This window comes from Protomyctophum bolini (genome assembly GCF_963924005.1).
Source record: "Protomyctophum bolini genome assembly, chromosome: 7".
Taxonomy (NCBI): domain Eukaryota; kingdom Metazoa; phylum Chordata; class Actinopteri; order Myctophiformes; family Myctophidae; genus Protomyctophum; species Protomyctophum bolini.
In genome coordinates, this window is record NC_137868.1 from 26,713,127 (window position 1) to 26,728,306 (window position 15,180).

At 43.4% G+C, this 15,180-nt stretch overlaps 1 protein-coding gene across 1 annotated transcript in view; it reads right to left on the reverse strand.

Moving 5' to 3' along the window:
• Positions 1 to 15,180, reverse strand: part of hpn (hepsin) — a gene marked incomplete at its 3' end in the record, with an annotated part of 20,660 nt that continues 5,480 nt past the window's right edge. The window contains exons 2-12 of the mRNA XM_080769202.1: positions 8,753 to 8,860; positions 8,369 to 8,410; positions 5,429 to 5,561; positions 4,905 to 5,024; positions 4,490 to 4,530; positions 4,221 to 4,386; positions 3,889 to 4,079; positions 2,803 to 2,898; positions 2,513 to 2,655; positions 1,893 to 2,057; positions 1 to 45 (exon numbers count right to left, since the gene is read on the reverse strand). Coding sequence (XP_080625328.1) covers positions 1 to 45; positions 1,893 to 2,057; positions 2,513 to 2,655; positions 2,803 to 2,898; positions 3,889 to 4,079; positions 4,221 to 4,386; positions 4,490 to 4,530; positions 4,905 to 5,024; positions 5,429 to 5,561; positions 8,369 to 8,410; positions 8,753 to 8,860 — 1,250 coding nt within the window. The remainder of the gene's footprint in view (positions 46 to 1,892; positions 2,058 to 2,512; positions 2,656 to 2,802; positions 2,899 to 3,888; positions 4,080 to 4,220; positions 4,387 to 4,489; positions 4,531 to 4,904; positions 5,025 to 5,428; positions 5,562 to 8,368; positions 8,411 to 8,752; positions 8,861 to 15,180) is intronic.

Sequence of the window (15,180 nt, forward strand, 5' to 3'; positions counted from 1 at the left end):
TCATGTCCGACCCAGCTTGATCACACCTGGTGTGTTGTGGTGGTTCTACAGGGCAGAAATAAAAAGACAAAATGTATGAATGTATGAATGAATGAACCATTGTAAAGCGCTTTGAGCACTTGGAAAAGCGCTATAAAAATGCAATTCATTATCAATTCATTATTAAAGTAAAGTGATTGAGGTACAAACCACTATTCAAATCCATGCTTGTAACTGATTGTTGTAATTAAGGTAACTACTAATAAGGTAACTACTACTTTTTATGTATGTGATGTATTGCCATGCTTTTTTGTTCTTGCTTATCGTAAGTCGCTCTGGATCAAGAGCGTCTGCTAAATGCCTAAATCGTAAATTGTAATTGTAGCATGAGACAGAAGAATGCAAGTATACAGTAAGTGTTGTAGTATAATCCATGTTGCTTATACTCAAGCTCTTCACAGTTCCTATGATTCAGATCAGAGGAAAGAAATAAGTTGAGCTATGCAATGAATACGTCTCATACTGTAAGGCAAGCCAGTTGCCAGGCTGTTTTGAAAACACTGACATGCAATCATGGATTCCTCTGACTGGTGGTCATTGGTCAATAGGTCTGCTATTATTTCATAAAGTCCACAACCTTTTTGTCACGCATATTAAATGAATACTGATCTGAATCTGAATTTTTCTTCCTATATTCAGCTAGTAGTGTATATTTTCGTCTTACACAAACTTTAAATTCCCATTGACAATAAAGGGAGAATTTACGTCATGTGGACGAGCAAATCGGCTTGTTACGTCATGATGATAAGAGTGCCTCTCACTTCACATGAGTGTGATTTTCTTTTATAATTATTTATTATTATTATTTGATATGTTTCATATACCTTTTCTTTATTTTATATTTTTCATGGAGGGACAGACAGCAGGCTGACAGGAAATGGGGAGAAGACATGCAGCAAAGGCCGTCGGGATCGGGAGTCGAGCCCGCGGCACACTGCCAGACCGGATTACCAGCCAGGGTGCCTGGACCACTGAGCCACGGCCCAGGCCCATATATGCTTTTGTGCATGTGTCTGTATCAGGTCTGTAAAATCTCTGAATTAATTGGAACAAATTACACAGGTCCAATTAGAGTCCTGGTCCATAAGAAAAGAGTCGGAGTGGCTCGGAATCAAACCAAATATCAGGGCTCCATTTCGCTTCGGGAACCATGAAGAGCTCTAGCTCATACTATTCTCCCCAGCCTCAGTTTAGGGGCATAGACATAATTAGACATAATTAGACACCACATTACTTAAACTTTCTGACTCTATTCACTCAGCAGCTGGATGTACTTCCAATGCAAAAGCGTTTATGTTGGACAGTGGAATCGTTGCTCTCTTTATCACAGTCTACTCTCAGCAGTATTGTCAGTGTTCGAAACGATGCAAAAGCGAGAATTCTGTTGAGTGTCAACCTACTAGAAACTCACACGCCTGCGGCACTCTCGCGTCAACGCCATGTGCTCCGTGTTTTTTGATGAATATCATGTGTCTGAGTGAAACCGACCGTACGTTTTAAACTAAGGCAGACAGCGATGTATGTGTTTGTCCACTGACGGTGTTCTTTCCGTGTTGTTCTGTGTTGTTGTTTTTTCTCCATGAATAAGAGAGATAATCCAAGTGCGTGTTGTCCGTGCTGGGTACCTTTACTTTGACTTTCAACATGGAGCGACAGAAGTAGAGCAAGGATAGAGAGAGGTAGGGGAAGTACAGGGAGAGATAGCCCCGCTGTGATTGGCCAGTAGTGTAAGAGTGTACAGCATACGCCACAGTCTATGACTTGACTTGGCCACCTGAACTGGCGCACAAAATTGTGAGTTGTAATAATAGATGAATGTGTGTATTCTACCCATAGAAGCCCAACCCCCTCACCCTCATGGCGGTAGATATCCACGGCAGGAATCGGGACACTCTGGTGTAGACACCAGGCTTCTTGGCCATGGCACAGCCTGTTCCCCAGCTCACCACCCCCAGCAGACGATACCGGTTGGTCTTAGAAAGGCAGTCGTCTGCCACAAAGGGACCACCGCTGTCTCCCTGCACACATAAACCAAAGGTGTGCATACTCTACGTCAGGAAGACAGGAACATCCAAACACACAGCTGACACCTTGTTCTATGAGTCAGCCCAGCAGACCTTCCAGATGAGAACGGGCAAGATGTCTGACATACCAGTGCGTAATGGATCTTACACGCACGCGCACGCATGCACGCATGCACGCACACACACACACACACACACACACACACACACACACACACACACACACACACACAGTTATCAGTTATTAGGAGAAGCCCTTTTTTGTATGACTTGTGGACGCCTTGATCTCTCCCCCCCACACACAAAATTTCACCAACTCTTACTCTTACTTTTCAACTAAAGTTGATTCTTGTTTACATTGTTATGCATACAGCATTGTACAGTACATACAAACATACAAACGTACAAATACACATTGGACACGCACGTGCACACACACACACACTGACCTGGCATGCATCGGTGCCACCTTTCTCATAGCCTGCACAGAACATGCTGGTGGTGATTTGGTTGTCATAGTAATCAGGGGCATTGCAGACAGCATCACTGATGATGGGTACGTTGGCCTCCTGCAGAACATCAGCTAGGTGACCTGGGAGTGAGGAACATTACATCCAGTTACTGTACATACTGTACTGTACAAGGTCGGGGGGGAGAGTGCAGGATTTTTTTTAGAGAACCACTGATTTAGAACACAGGTCTGACCCCACGATGAGACATGAGACGCTGATGGACTCACCATAGTATCCCACATTTCCCCAGCCAGTTACTGTCCCCATCTGTCCATCTATCAGTCTCTGACCATAGGCCGGCAGGCAGACAGGCTGGATGTATTCTACACACACACACACACACACACACACGCACACACACACACACACACACACACACAGAGGAATGGAGTTAGGAATAATTAGCATAATAATATGAACAGTGAAACTGTTGATATCGTGATCTACCCATAGAGTTATATACAGTATAATAGAGACGTCACCTCTCTCTCATCCACTTGAGTTGCTCACCCAGCACATGAGGCGTTTTTCCAGGTTGGAACAGAGTGCATTCTGGGATTGGTTATGGGCCATAGGTGAACGCACTGGGCCGTTCATAGCATAACGTATAGAACATAGCGTTACATGCTACATGTATACTACATTTCTTTGCACTATGCACTTTGTTATGATGCAGCTAAATAAATTATTTTAATAAATTAACAAAATGCAGTACCATGGAGAAGCAGCTTATCTGGCAGGTCAACATTTCCCCACTTTAGCCCCTCTGTGACTTAATATATTTGTCGCCATACAGTTTCTGAGCCTGATCCCTTGACACAGACCCCCTTTTCAGTTTCTCCACGGGTTAAAAGAAAAAGGATGGTGATGATAGATTAATCTTTTGAGAATCCTCGTCTCTCTCTCTGATTATTACCATGTTGATATTTCACTAAAGGACCTCGTCTGGACTCCAGGACAGAGGAACAGTGACAGGGATAGTGGGAAGAGTCAGTCCTGTCATGATCTTTCCTGGTATTATTATGTTGGATAAAAAGGAGCCTTTGTTGTGCTGACTCTGGTCTACGAAACATGAAACCTGAAGCAGGAGAATTACCACAATGACCATGTCTCTCTCTCTCTCAACATTCTTTCCCTCTCTTGCTGTCTTCGTCATCCAATCTACAGTAATCATTTCATCAACTGTGTGAGCAGGCATTTTCTTTTTTTTTGTGTTGTTGTTTGTTTAATTTACATGCTTTGTTGCTGTGGGTGTTCTTTGGCAAACTGTGTTTGTTTGTGTGTATGCCTGCAGTCCTGCACGTGTGTCTTACCGGTGAATGTAAGTGGCTGGGTGAGGGCCAGCACAGCGATGTCCCTGCTGTTGTCATCAATGTTAGCATCTACAAAGGGCAGGTAGCTACTGTGGTAGACAATGGTCCTCACCTCGGCTACATTGGCATTGACCGGTTTATTGTAGATGGAGCCCAGGAGCACACGCCAACGAGCCACATAGCGGTACCGCCTTGCAGGGAGAGAGACTGTACTTTACTACTGTACTTTAATGGTTCTCCTAAATAAGTGTTGTATCAACACGGTTTACAAAATCTGACTTTTAAACGGGCCATACGCTCAGTTCTATTACTGTCAATCCATAAGCTATTACTCTGGGAAGCAGTGTGCTGCCGACACGATCCAGCGGTCTGAGATGATGGATCCTCCACATTGGTGTATGCCGTCGTACTGTAAGCTGACCTGCCACGGCCAGCTGCCCTGTCTGGCGTCCACACCTCCCACTATACGGTCCTCTGTCAAGCTGCGTCTTCCACAGTCTGTGGAGGCAATAGAGATATGCTTAATGTCGTTAATCGGAAGGGAAAGCAGGGAGTTATCTACAGTAAGAAGGTTTATGCTCAGGACCATATTGTACTGTACCTTGGCACAGCAGTGTGAGAACTTCTCTGCTCTCACAGTTACTGAAACAAGACAAGCAGAGACTGGGTAAACTAACAGACCAATATTAAGTTACAATTTAAATGGATTTTGACTTACAGTATTATGTCTTCAATCGGTCGAATTTTCTATTAGCTCTGGATCTATAGGTCTGCCACATACCAAAAACAAGGCCATACAACAGACACCTTGATTTGTCAACCATGTCACATTCATTGGGCGGGGAAGGAAAACATTTAAGCCACTATGACTTGACAACAAAGTGAGGAGAACAGCAACTAAATGAAAAATGAGCTTTCATCAATTTATTAGCCAATGATAGATAAATACAGGCCAGGTTGTACAAGAGATGTCCAGTTCAGACTGGTACGGACACAGTCAGGTGTGAGTTCATTACCATGGGAACAGTGAATCTTTGATCTTCTTGCCATGGCTGAGCTCTTCCTCTTTGACACAGAAGAATTCTGCGCCATCGCTACTGGACTCTGGGACTGATGCAACCGAGTAGTTCACCACACTGAAACACACACACACACACACACACACATACACACACACACACACACACACACACACACACACACACACACACACACACACACACACACACACACACACACACACACACACACACACACGTTAGTCCTACTAACATATCATTGCTGTCAGTATGTCCAAAACTGTTCCTTTTTCATGATTAAAATATGGAAAAGACCGATCTACAAGCTCACAACGTGTCACATCGTGACATGTGGTGATCTAGTGCATCTGATATCTTTTGTGTGACAAAATATATGAAGTTGAAATATGGAGATACAAGGTTTCTGCCCTACAGCGATGATATAACGTTGGGCATTTACAGTAAGTGAAATCTGTGTTCTACATAAATGACATGTGCACGTGTCCTGTAATGTATCTTACCTGACAAAGCCCATTTCCTCACAACTAATGCTAGCCAGCAGCTCATTGGTTGAAGAGGAACACACCTGACGCCACCTCTTCTGGGCGGAGTCGAAGACTCGAAGATGCTGGTCATCAGCAGAACTGACCTGGACTGGAGAGAGGGGATTCACTTCACTCATCTATTCCTTTTATCAAAACAAAAATAATCAGTATGTCTGTTACGGCCAGCCATAATTAGGTTATTTTGTATTTGGTATTATCTGTTGTTTCCTTTGTTCTGAGGTGGAGAGTTGATGAGAAGAGGAGGAGACCTGTGTCATCATGAGACTGATTACTGGAGAGTGCTTGCTGCTGTGGGGAACTAGTCCTCTCCATGGATTGGCCGGCTCTGATGAGCCCTATGACACCAGCAGTGGATTGGGTGGTGGCCACACCCGAACTATAAAGCTCAGTGACAAACAATTCTGTTCAGAGGACTGTCAGCTTCAGGGCAGCAGGGAATCGGTCCCCCTGTCCTCTCCCCACATCACCACAACCTGTGACCATCCTGTCAAGCTCTTTATTTGGGATAAGTTTTGAGTTCTGTTTTGATTTGTGTTTGTTATGTTTGTGTTGTGTTTTGTTAGTTCAGGTTAATTTGGGTTATTGTATATTGTTGTAAATATCCGTGATTTTGGGCTGTAAATAAATGCACAGTCAGTTTTATTCCACTTGTCTTTCTACATTTATGTTGCTTCCCCTAACCCTAGACTAGGGGGTGTAACATGTGGGGGCTCGTCTTTTGGGTCATTTTGATCATGCCAGTTGGGTTGGGTCTGGTTCTGTTTTGTTTTAGGTTGGCAGATTTGTATTGTTGGTATCGGTGATAATTTTGTGCAGATACCCACTGTTACTATTAGCTCATGTGTTTCATTCAAGTGCCTTTGTTGCTGTTTTGCTAATGTCTCAATCTCTGCACTGCAGGCGGAGAGAGAAGAATAGTGTTGCAACATTCTGAGAAGTGTATTCTGGTGGCTTCAGCGAGAGACCTTCGCCTCCTACCGCGGTAGGTGTGACCATGGGGAGGGAGAGGAAACTCTTACGTCCCATGGTTTAACATTTCCGTGGGGAGGGTGGGGGAGGTTCTCATTTGTTTTGGGTGGGGGACTTAACAGAGTCTTAGGCAATGTGGACCCTGTTGTAAACAAGTGTAAGGCTTAATTGGGTCGTCCACTCACAGTTAACAGTCTTTGTATTGAGTTTGTGCTTGAAATGTACTGTAATTCTGCAAACTGTTAATAAAGATTTCAATCAATCAATCAAAAAGGCTGGCCCTCCACCTACAGTAGGTGGAGCTCCAAGGAAGGAGTTAAGGCTAGAGTGGACTATGTGTACAAGCCCCTAGCTAACACTGCTACTTCTAATTTGGATTTTAGTGTGATTTGGAGTGTATTCTGCTGCTATTGCAGTATAAATTGGTGGGGAATGCTGCACAGAATTATAATTTGCTCCTGGGTAAATCTGCCAACCAAATGGTTAAAATTTGTTTTGGTGTTTTCTTTTGTGTTCAGGCTTACTGATTAGCTCCTGTCATGTGTGCTGAGAAGGGCTCACATGACAGAACCTTTGTGTCTGTCAGTAGTCGTGTATCCGACTGTTTTTTTTCCTGTCAGTGGTTGTGTATCCGACTGTTTGTTGTGTCTGCCAGTGGTCGTGTATCCGACTGGTTTAGTAGTTGTGTCTGCCAGTGGTCGTGTATCCGACTAGCCTTTAGTGTGTCCGCCAGTAGTCGTGTATCCGACTGTTTTTATGTCTGCCAGTGGTCGTGTATCCGACCGTGTTGTGTGTGAATATGCTCAAGTCAATTTAAAAAAGTATTTTGGCCCCACAAGCCAAGTTGAATTGTCATTTCGATCCGGACGATTTTTGATTAATTCAGACAGGTGAAAGGTTAATTTGCTCAATTACATTGTGAGATTACAGTTTCAGTTAATCCAATGGTGTATATGCAGTAAGTCTACACTGTTATTGCCACTTGGGATTCGTAATGCCCCTGCGAGGCTGGGTGCACTTCATTCGGTTATCATTGAGTATGATGCAGGTTGAGAATATTTACACACTACTGTATGAGATGATTTGAGAGTGAGAATTGTGAATTTTAAATTGTCAGTTTGGGAGTGCAAAGTAAAAGTCTGATTTGGCCTTTAGGGTGAACTTCATGTGAAGTTTTCTTCTAGGAAGGGGGTGTATTTCTAAAATGTGAGATCTAGATCTATGATATTTTGCCATGGTATTTTATGAAAAGTGGATTAATGAAATTGTTGAAAACATTTGGTGAAAACTTCAGGGGAGAAGTTTTCTTTTAGGAAGGGGGGTGTTACGGCCAGCCATAATTAGGTTATTTTGTATTTGGTATTATCTGTTGTTTCCTTTGTTCTGAGGTGGAGAGTTGATGAGAAGAGGAGGAGACCTGTGTCATCATGAGACTGATTACTGGAGAGTGCTTGCTGCTGTGGGGAACTAGTCCTCTCCATGGATTGGCCGGCTCTGATGAGCCCTATGACACCAGCAGTGGATTGGGTGGTGGCCACACCCGAACTATAAAGCTCAGTGACAAACAATTCTGTTCAGAGGACTGTCAGCTTCAGGGCAGCAGGGAATCGGTCCCCCTGTCCTCTCCCCACATCACCACAACCTGTGACCATCCTGTCAAGCTCTTTATTTGGGATAAGTTTTGAGTTCTGTTTTGATTTGTGTTTGTTATGTTTGTGTTGTGTTTTGTTAGTTCAGGTTAATTTGGGTTATTGTATATTGTTGTAAATATCCATGATTTTGGGCTGTAAATAAATGCACAGTCAGTTTTATTCCACTTGTCTTTCTACATTTATGTTGCTTCCCCTAACCCTAGACTAGGGGGTGTAACAATGTCATTTCTAAACTTTCCTACAGTCAGTGTAGCAAGTGTCCTCTGTTGCTCACCGTCATATAATCCTGTGTCTTCGTCCTTGGTGCAGTATGTGACTGTAGAATGAAAACTGGTTTTGTAAAACATTTTTGATTATCATCATCTTCTTACCATTTTTAAACAAAACTGATTTAGAAATGTATATCTAACCCAGGTTTATTTGCACTGCTAAAACACATTAAGAATAATATTGCTCTACAATGTGTGTGTGTGTGTGTGTGTGTGTGTGTGTGTGTGTGTGTGTGTGTGTGTGTGTGTGTGTGTGTGTGTGTGTGTGTGTGTGTGTGTGTGTGTGTGTGTGTGTGTGTGTGTGTGTGTGTGTGTGTGTGTGTGTGTGTGTGTGTGTGTGTGTGCGTGCGTGCGTGCGTGTGTCTTTTAGTGTGTGTGTGTGGTCTCACCGACAGCCCAGACAGCAGCTCCCACAGCTCCCAACATCATCAGACTCACACACACCCCAAACATCCTACATGGGGTCAACACACAGGTGAGAGCGATCCCCCTGGTGCCTGTACACACACACACACACATACACACACACACACACACACACACACACACACACACGCACACGCACACAAATGCACATGAAGCATTAATTACTTTACATAAACTGACATGTTCACATGCAAAAATTTAAGCATGCATATTATATTGATGTGCACGTCATTATAAATCCCATATAATCCAATGTGTAAATAGTGAGCCAGTGAGCTAGTGGGTTTGGGTTGGTTGGTATAGTATAGATTCTAGAAAAAACAGAACACTCTCACGCCTTTCATTTTTGCTGATCTCACCATTTTCACAATGATGACATCAGCAAAAAAAGAAAACACCTGTTCCAATGCACATGTGCTATCACACTGTAAACAATACATCTACAATTTGTACAACTGCAATGAGCAATGTAATTGTTATGTCCATATCAAATAAATAAACATAAACATAATATTTATGTTTCTGACTGGAAGCCAGTACCTAGTCAGATACAAGTGGTGCAACATAACTTCAGACTATCACATACTGAAATGAACAAATGACACAGACTAACTCAATAGTCCAAAGTCTAACTCTTCTCCACCATGCTAGAACTGTGTTTATAGAACACGTGTGTGTGTGTGTGTGTGTGTGTGTGTGTGTGTGTGTGTGTGTGTGTGTGTGTGTGTGTGTGTGTGTGTGTGTGTGTGTGTGTTTATGAGGTTGTGGTCCTATTGCTGAGTTTGTCAACATGCCCCACAGGATATATTTAACTGATGAACTAAACTTCGAAATTAACTGCCAATACTTTGATAAACTACCTGACATTTACTGTTTCAAATAATTCCAGTCTTCTTTCCCTCTGTCTGACTGACACGGCTTCTCCAATAATAATAATAAGGGGTTGATGTGATATATTTTTGTTATTGCTACATAGTGTTTGTTACTTTGTTCAGTAGCAGGGGTTTCACCGTCTCTCCAGCTCTGTAGTAAACAGAAAATATATTTTCAGATAACAATTTCGATCAAGAGAGAGAACTGATAAAGGATAAACAAGTGAAATTGGCAGTGATGACACGATAAATTGAAGCTGATAAAGCGCTCTCTCATGATTGATTATTATTATTATTATTTTCATATCACATATAACTTAAAGGTTAGAAGATTGAATGTGTGTACAAGCCAGGGTGTACGTAACTTTTTTGGAAACTAACATGGAGTTCCATCCTGGCCGGGTTCCATGTGACAAAAATAGCAATGTGTTTATTTGGTTTCCAGAACAAGACACTGGATGTGATTTTTAGCTTATGAGCTGATGAAGTAAAAACAAAATGGCAGTTGGCAATGATATGCTCCTACATTCCAACACAGTTTGCCTCTGGTCAAGACCATTGGGTTCATTGTTCGTTCCTACTAGACAAACTAAAGTACCTCAGACTACAACTCAGAGGTGACCCATGCAGTACCTCAGACTACAACTCAGAGACACACACACCTCACACACCACCACTTAGAGGTGATCAGACTCAATTCAATTCAAATTTATTAAAGTGTCAAATCACAACAAGTTGTCTCAAGACACTTTACATGTAGAGCAGAGAACCGACAGACATCCCAACCTTCGATCCTGGGCCGGTTCATACCAAAGACAAATGGGACCCAATGCCTCCCTGCTTGGCACTCAGCATCAAGGGTTGGATTGGGACCCAATGCCTCCCTGCTTGGCACTCAGCATCAAGGGTTGGATTGGGACCCAATGCCTCCCTGCTTGGCACTCAGCATCAAGGGTTGGATTGGGACCCAATGCCTCCCTGCTTGGCACTCAGCATCAAGGGTTGGATTGGGACCCAATGCCTCCCTGCTTGGCACTCAGCATCAAGGGTTGGATTGGGACCCAATGCCTCCCTGCTTGGCACTCAGCATCAAGGGTTGGATTGGGGGGTTAGATCAACTACACTCAGCATCAAGGGTTTGATTGGGGGGTTAGATCAACTACAAATGATTCCCGAGCGCGGTTACAATACGAGATCCAGTAGTTATTCAAGAGTGAAACTGAGTGAAACTGTACTACTACTTTTTTTGAATGATAAGAACTGATGTTTCTCCCGATAGTACATAGGCTAAGACATTCTGCCAACCAAGATCCTTGTCACACACATGAAAAAAACACACCTGTGTGAACTGAGCGGTGCAACAGTACTGTACTGTACTTTACTGTACTGTACAAGCCCTCCTCCCTGGTCTCTGTGTGTGTGTGTGTGTGTGTGTGTGTGTGTGTGTGTGTGTGTTTGTGTGTGTGTGTGTGTGTGTGTGTGTGTGTGTGTGTGTGTGTGTGTGTGTGTGTGTGTGTGTGTGTGTGTGAATGAATGCATTTTTATTTTCGTGTCTTGTCGTTTAAGACCCATCCCTTATGGGATTATAAGACACCAACAACAAAAATAAACAATATCACAAGTTCACTTCCCACACAGAAGTTACAAGTATTTGATCAAAACAAAAACACACAAAAGCAGAAATAAGCATTATCATACAAATAAAATAAAATACGTCACATATAAGTTTTCTTTGTCCGTATGTCCCAAGCTTTCTCATATTCTGCTAATGCAAATATCTTTTGTTCGAAAATCCATCTCAGTCGCTCTGCATCACTTAACCTTAATCTGTTAAATAACTTTTGACGTAGCTCATGATACAATGGGCAATAGAAAAGAAAATGGAACTCATTCTCAATATAATTTATATCACAATAGGTGCAAATACGTTCTTCTTCTGTAACTCCTCTATACCTCCCAGTCTCAAGGTGCAAGGGCAAGGGCAAGATCCCAGAACGAAGTTGGTCACATTGGATAATGGGGCACAAACATACTTTTCACTAGCGTAACAGCTTTTTATCGTAACAAATGTTCTCAGCTCGTAGCCTGTAGCTTTTATTGAGAAAATTTAAGGAACCTTCCTTTTCCCTCAATAAAGTTGCCGCCTGTTGTTCCTGCCTGTCGACTACAAAATTATACTACAACATGTTGTAACGATATCATCCGCTCCCGATAGGATCATATACCCTAAATTAAATGGTGCCCAGGCTAGGGAGGGAGACACATACATAGGGAGGGACACACATTCAGTGGGGTTGCTTGTAAAGTAAAGTATGTACACATTTTCTGATAGATTTTTTTTGGTAGCACAAATCTTGGGCCAGGGTTCCCTTTGGGACCCTGTTTTCGAGGGGGGGATGTGACGGCCCCCTGGGCCTTTAAGTCTACTATGGCGTTCTGTGTGTGTGTGTGTGTGTGTGTGTGTGTGTGTGTGTGTGTGTGTGTGTGGCTGTGCCTTTAACAAGTCCATTGCCGTGCTGGATTGGAGGGCGGAGCCAGAGATGATGAGTGGAAGGGGAGACACCTGGCCATTGTCTCTCCAAACACTATTTAAGAGACCTGCCCTCAAAGCACTTCAGCTCTGCATTTCTCCACAGGCTGCAGGGGCGGCCGCAGGAGAGCACCCTTGTTCTTTTGTTTGGTTCTACATTTTGGGCAGCATGTTTCCCTGCCAGTTGGAAACTTTGATTAAATTATTTTTTCACAAGTATGAAATAAAATACTTATTTTTGGATTGTCCTCCGGTGTGGTTTCCCCTTCTTCGTTATGGCCCCAGAGCCAGCCATAACAGGAGGGACACACATGGCTGCGTAATGGAGCGGAGGCACCGCTCAAAAACAACATGCATTTTACTTCTCAACACCTATAGAACAGGATGCAATCATCTTAGTTAGATCAACAGGAAACAGGGACTGGCTATACTTGCAAAGTTCATACAGGTGTATGGTTTGCCACATCACTAATTTCTCAATCTCTATAGAGAGAAGCAAGTCTATATTCCCCACACACACCCTTTGTTGTCAGACAGTGAATATGATAGTTGCTGAGCAGCATAAGAGTGCACATTCAAATCCAGACAGATATCCTCCTTCAGGTCCACTAAAACGTATGATATAATTTACCAATATCAACATAGTAGACAAATATAACACACAAATCACCTTCAAACATATCCTAAACGACTTTATATAAATCAAGCTTGTAATACTATTATAGTTAAACTTGGAAAATTCCTCTGTGAGAGGGGATGGGGCTGGGAAGATAATGTGTTTTTTATTGACCATTTGATGGCCCTGAGCAAGGCAGGAAGTATATGAGTGAGTGGAGAAAGACAGACAGACAGACAGACAGGGGGGAGGGAGGGAGACACCTCACAAAGTTCTGATTATAATTAATTGGAACCCTGGCCATTGTCTGCTAATGACCACTTCAGTTGGATGTAAACTTAAATCACTTTACTTTTGAATAACAAGCATGGACTGTATCCTTGATCACATAACATCAAAAGGTTAAGAGAAACGCTGCTAGATTTTGAGATATCTCGTGTGCAAGTACATACACATTATGGGCTACAGGTGGTGCTAGAGGAAAGGGCCACAGGGTCACCACAATCAGTAGAGGTCATCATCAGGAGAGCATGAATGATCCCAACAAATTCCATGGCAAGCCAGCCAGTAGTTTTCCACTAAGTAAGTTACTTGTTCAGCTGGTGGTTCATGAATGGTAACCGTATATTGGAAAAAATATTTCTCACTTATTAACCATTTCATTCAGTACTTCTCAGAAATGCCATTTAAAGGTAGAGCGAAAAGCCTGAAAAATCTAACATCACATCTAATTGTGGCCTGTTGTGAGTCCCATTCAAAGCTTAACTATGTTGTCACTATTTGTGATCCAAATGGAAGCACGCACATCTCCAGAAATTCTACAGGTGCTGAACAAAAATATAGCACGGGAGCAGCGCATGTCGGACCATCGCTTTTTCGCATCGCAGCGACGGTCCCCCCGCTGCGGAGCGGACCGTTGCCCCGTCGGCTAGAATGCTGTCGGAAAATAGTGTGCCTCCCATCCGCACACCGTGTATCTGCTCCCAGGAAACTTTATTTAGGTACACAACTACGTTTTGTTTTGTTTTGTTAAGCCAGCAAACCATGGGATAACAAGAAGAATAGAGGGAATGCGTTCAACAATTTTGTGTATCAAAAAACAACATGAGTAGATAAGAACGAAATGTTCACTATCAAAAACATTCTATTACTGTATACCGGTAGTACGTAATGGCTGGATTCCTACCGATTCCTACCTGCTCCTTGCTCAACTGACGTTACAACCAGCTCCACTGGAACAACAGTACCTTTCTTTCACCTATCTCCTTCATTACTGTAACTTTCACTTTGTCTTTCATCTATCTCCTCTGTTACAGTAGGCTATACTGTTCCGTTTTTTCTTTCATCTAATGCCCGCTACTACAGTACCATTCACTTTGTCTCCCTCCCCCATTCACCGTCTACCGATTACAAGATATTGTGCTGGCTTGTGTAAATCAAGTCATGGGCATAGAATTCTACAGAACCAGGAGTTAACGGACCGTAGGCTGGCATATACTGCAGACCAGTGGTTCTACAGAACCAGGGGTTAACGGACCATAGGCTGGCATATACAGCAGACCAGTGGTTCTACAGAACCAGAGGTTAACGCACCGTAGGCTGGCATATACTGCAGACCAGTGGTTCTACAGAACCAGGGGTTAACGGACCATAGGCTGGCATATACTGCAGACCAGTGGTTCTACAGAACCAGGGGTTAACGGACTGTAGGCTGGCATATACTGCAGACCAGTGGTTCTACAGAACCAGGGGTTAATGGACGTAGGCTGGCATATACTGCAGACCAGTGGTTCTACAGAACCAGAGGTTAACGCACCGTAGGCTGGCATATACTGCAGACCAGTGGTTCTACAGAACCAGGGGTTAATGGACGTAGGCTGGCATATACTGCAGACCAGTGGTTCTACAGAACCAGAGGTTAACGCACCGTAGGCTGGCATATACTGCAGACCAGTGGTTCTACAGAACCAGGGGTTAACGGACCATAGGCTGGCATATACAGCAGACCAGTGGTTCTACAGAACCAGAGGTTAACGCACCGTAGGCTGGCATATACTGCAGACCAGTGGTTCTACAGAACCAGGGGTTAACGCGCCGTAGGCTGGCATATACTGCAGACCAGTGGTTCTACAGAACCAGGGGTTAATGGACGTAGGCTGGCATATACTGCAGACCAGTGGTTCTACAGAACCAGGGGTTAACGGACCATAGGCTGGCATATACAGCAGACCAGTGGTTCTACAGAACCAGAGGTTAACGCACCGTAGGCTGGCATATACTGCAGACCAGTGGTTCTACAGAACCAGGGGTTAACGGACCATAGGCTGGCATTATACTGCAGACCAGTGGTTCTACAGAACCAGGGGTTAACGC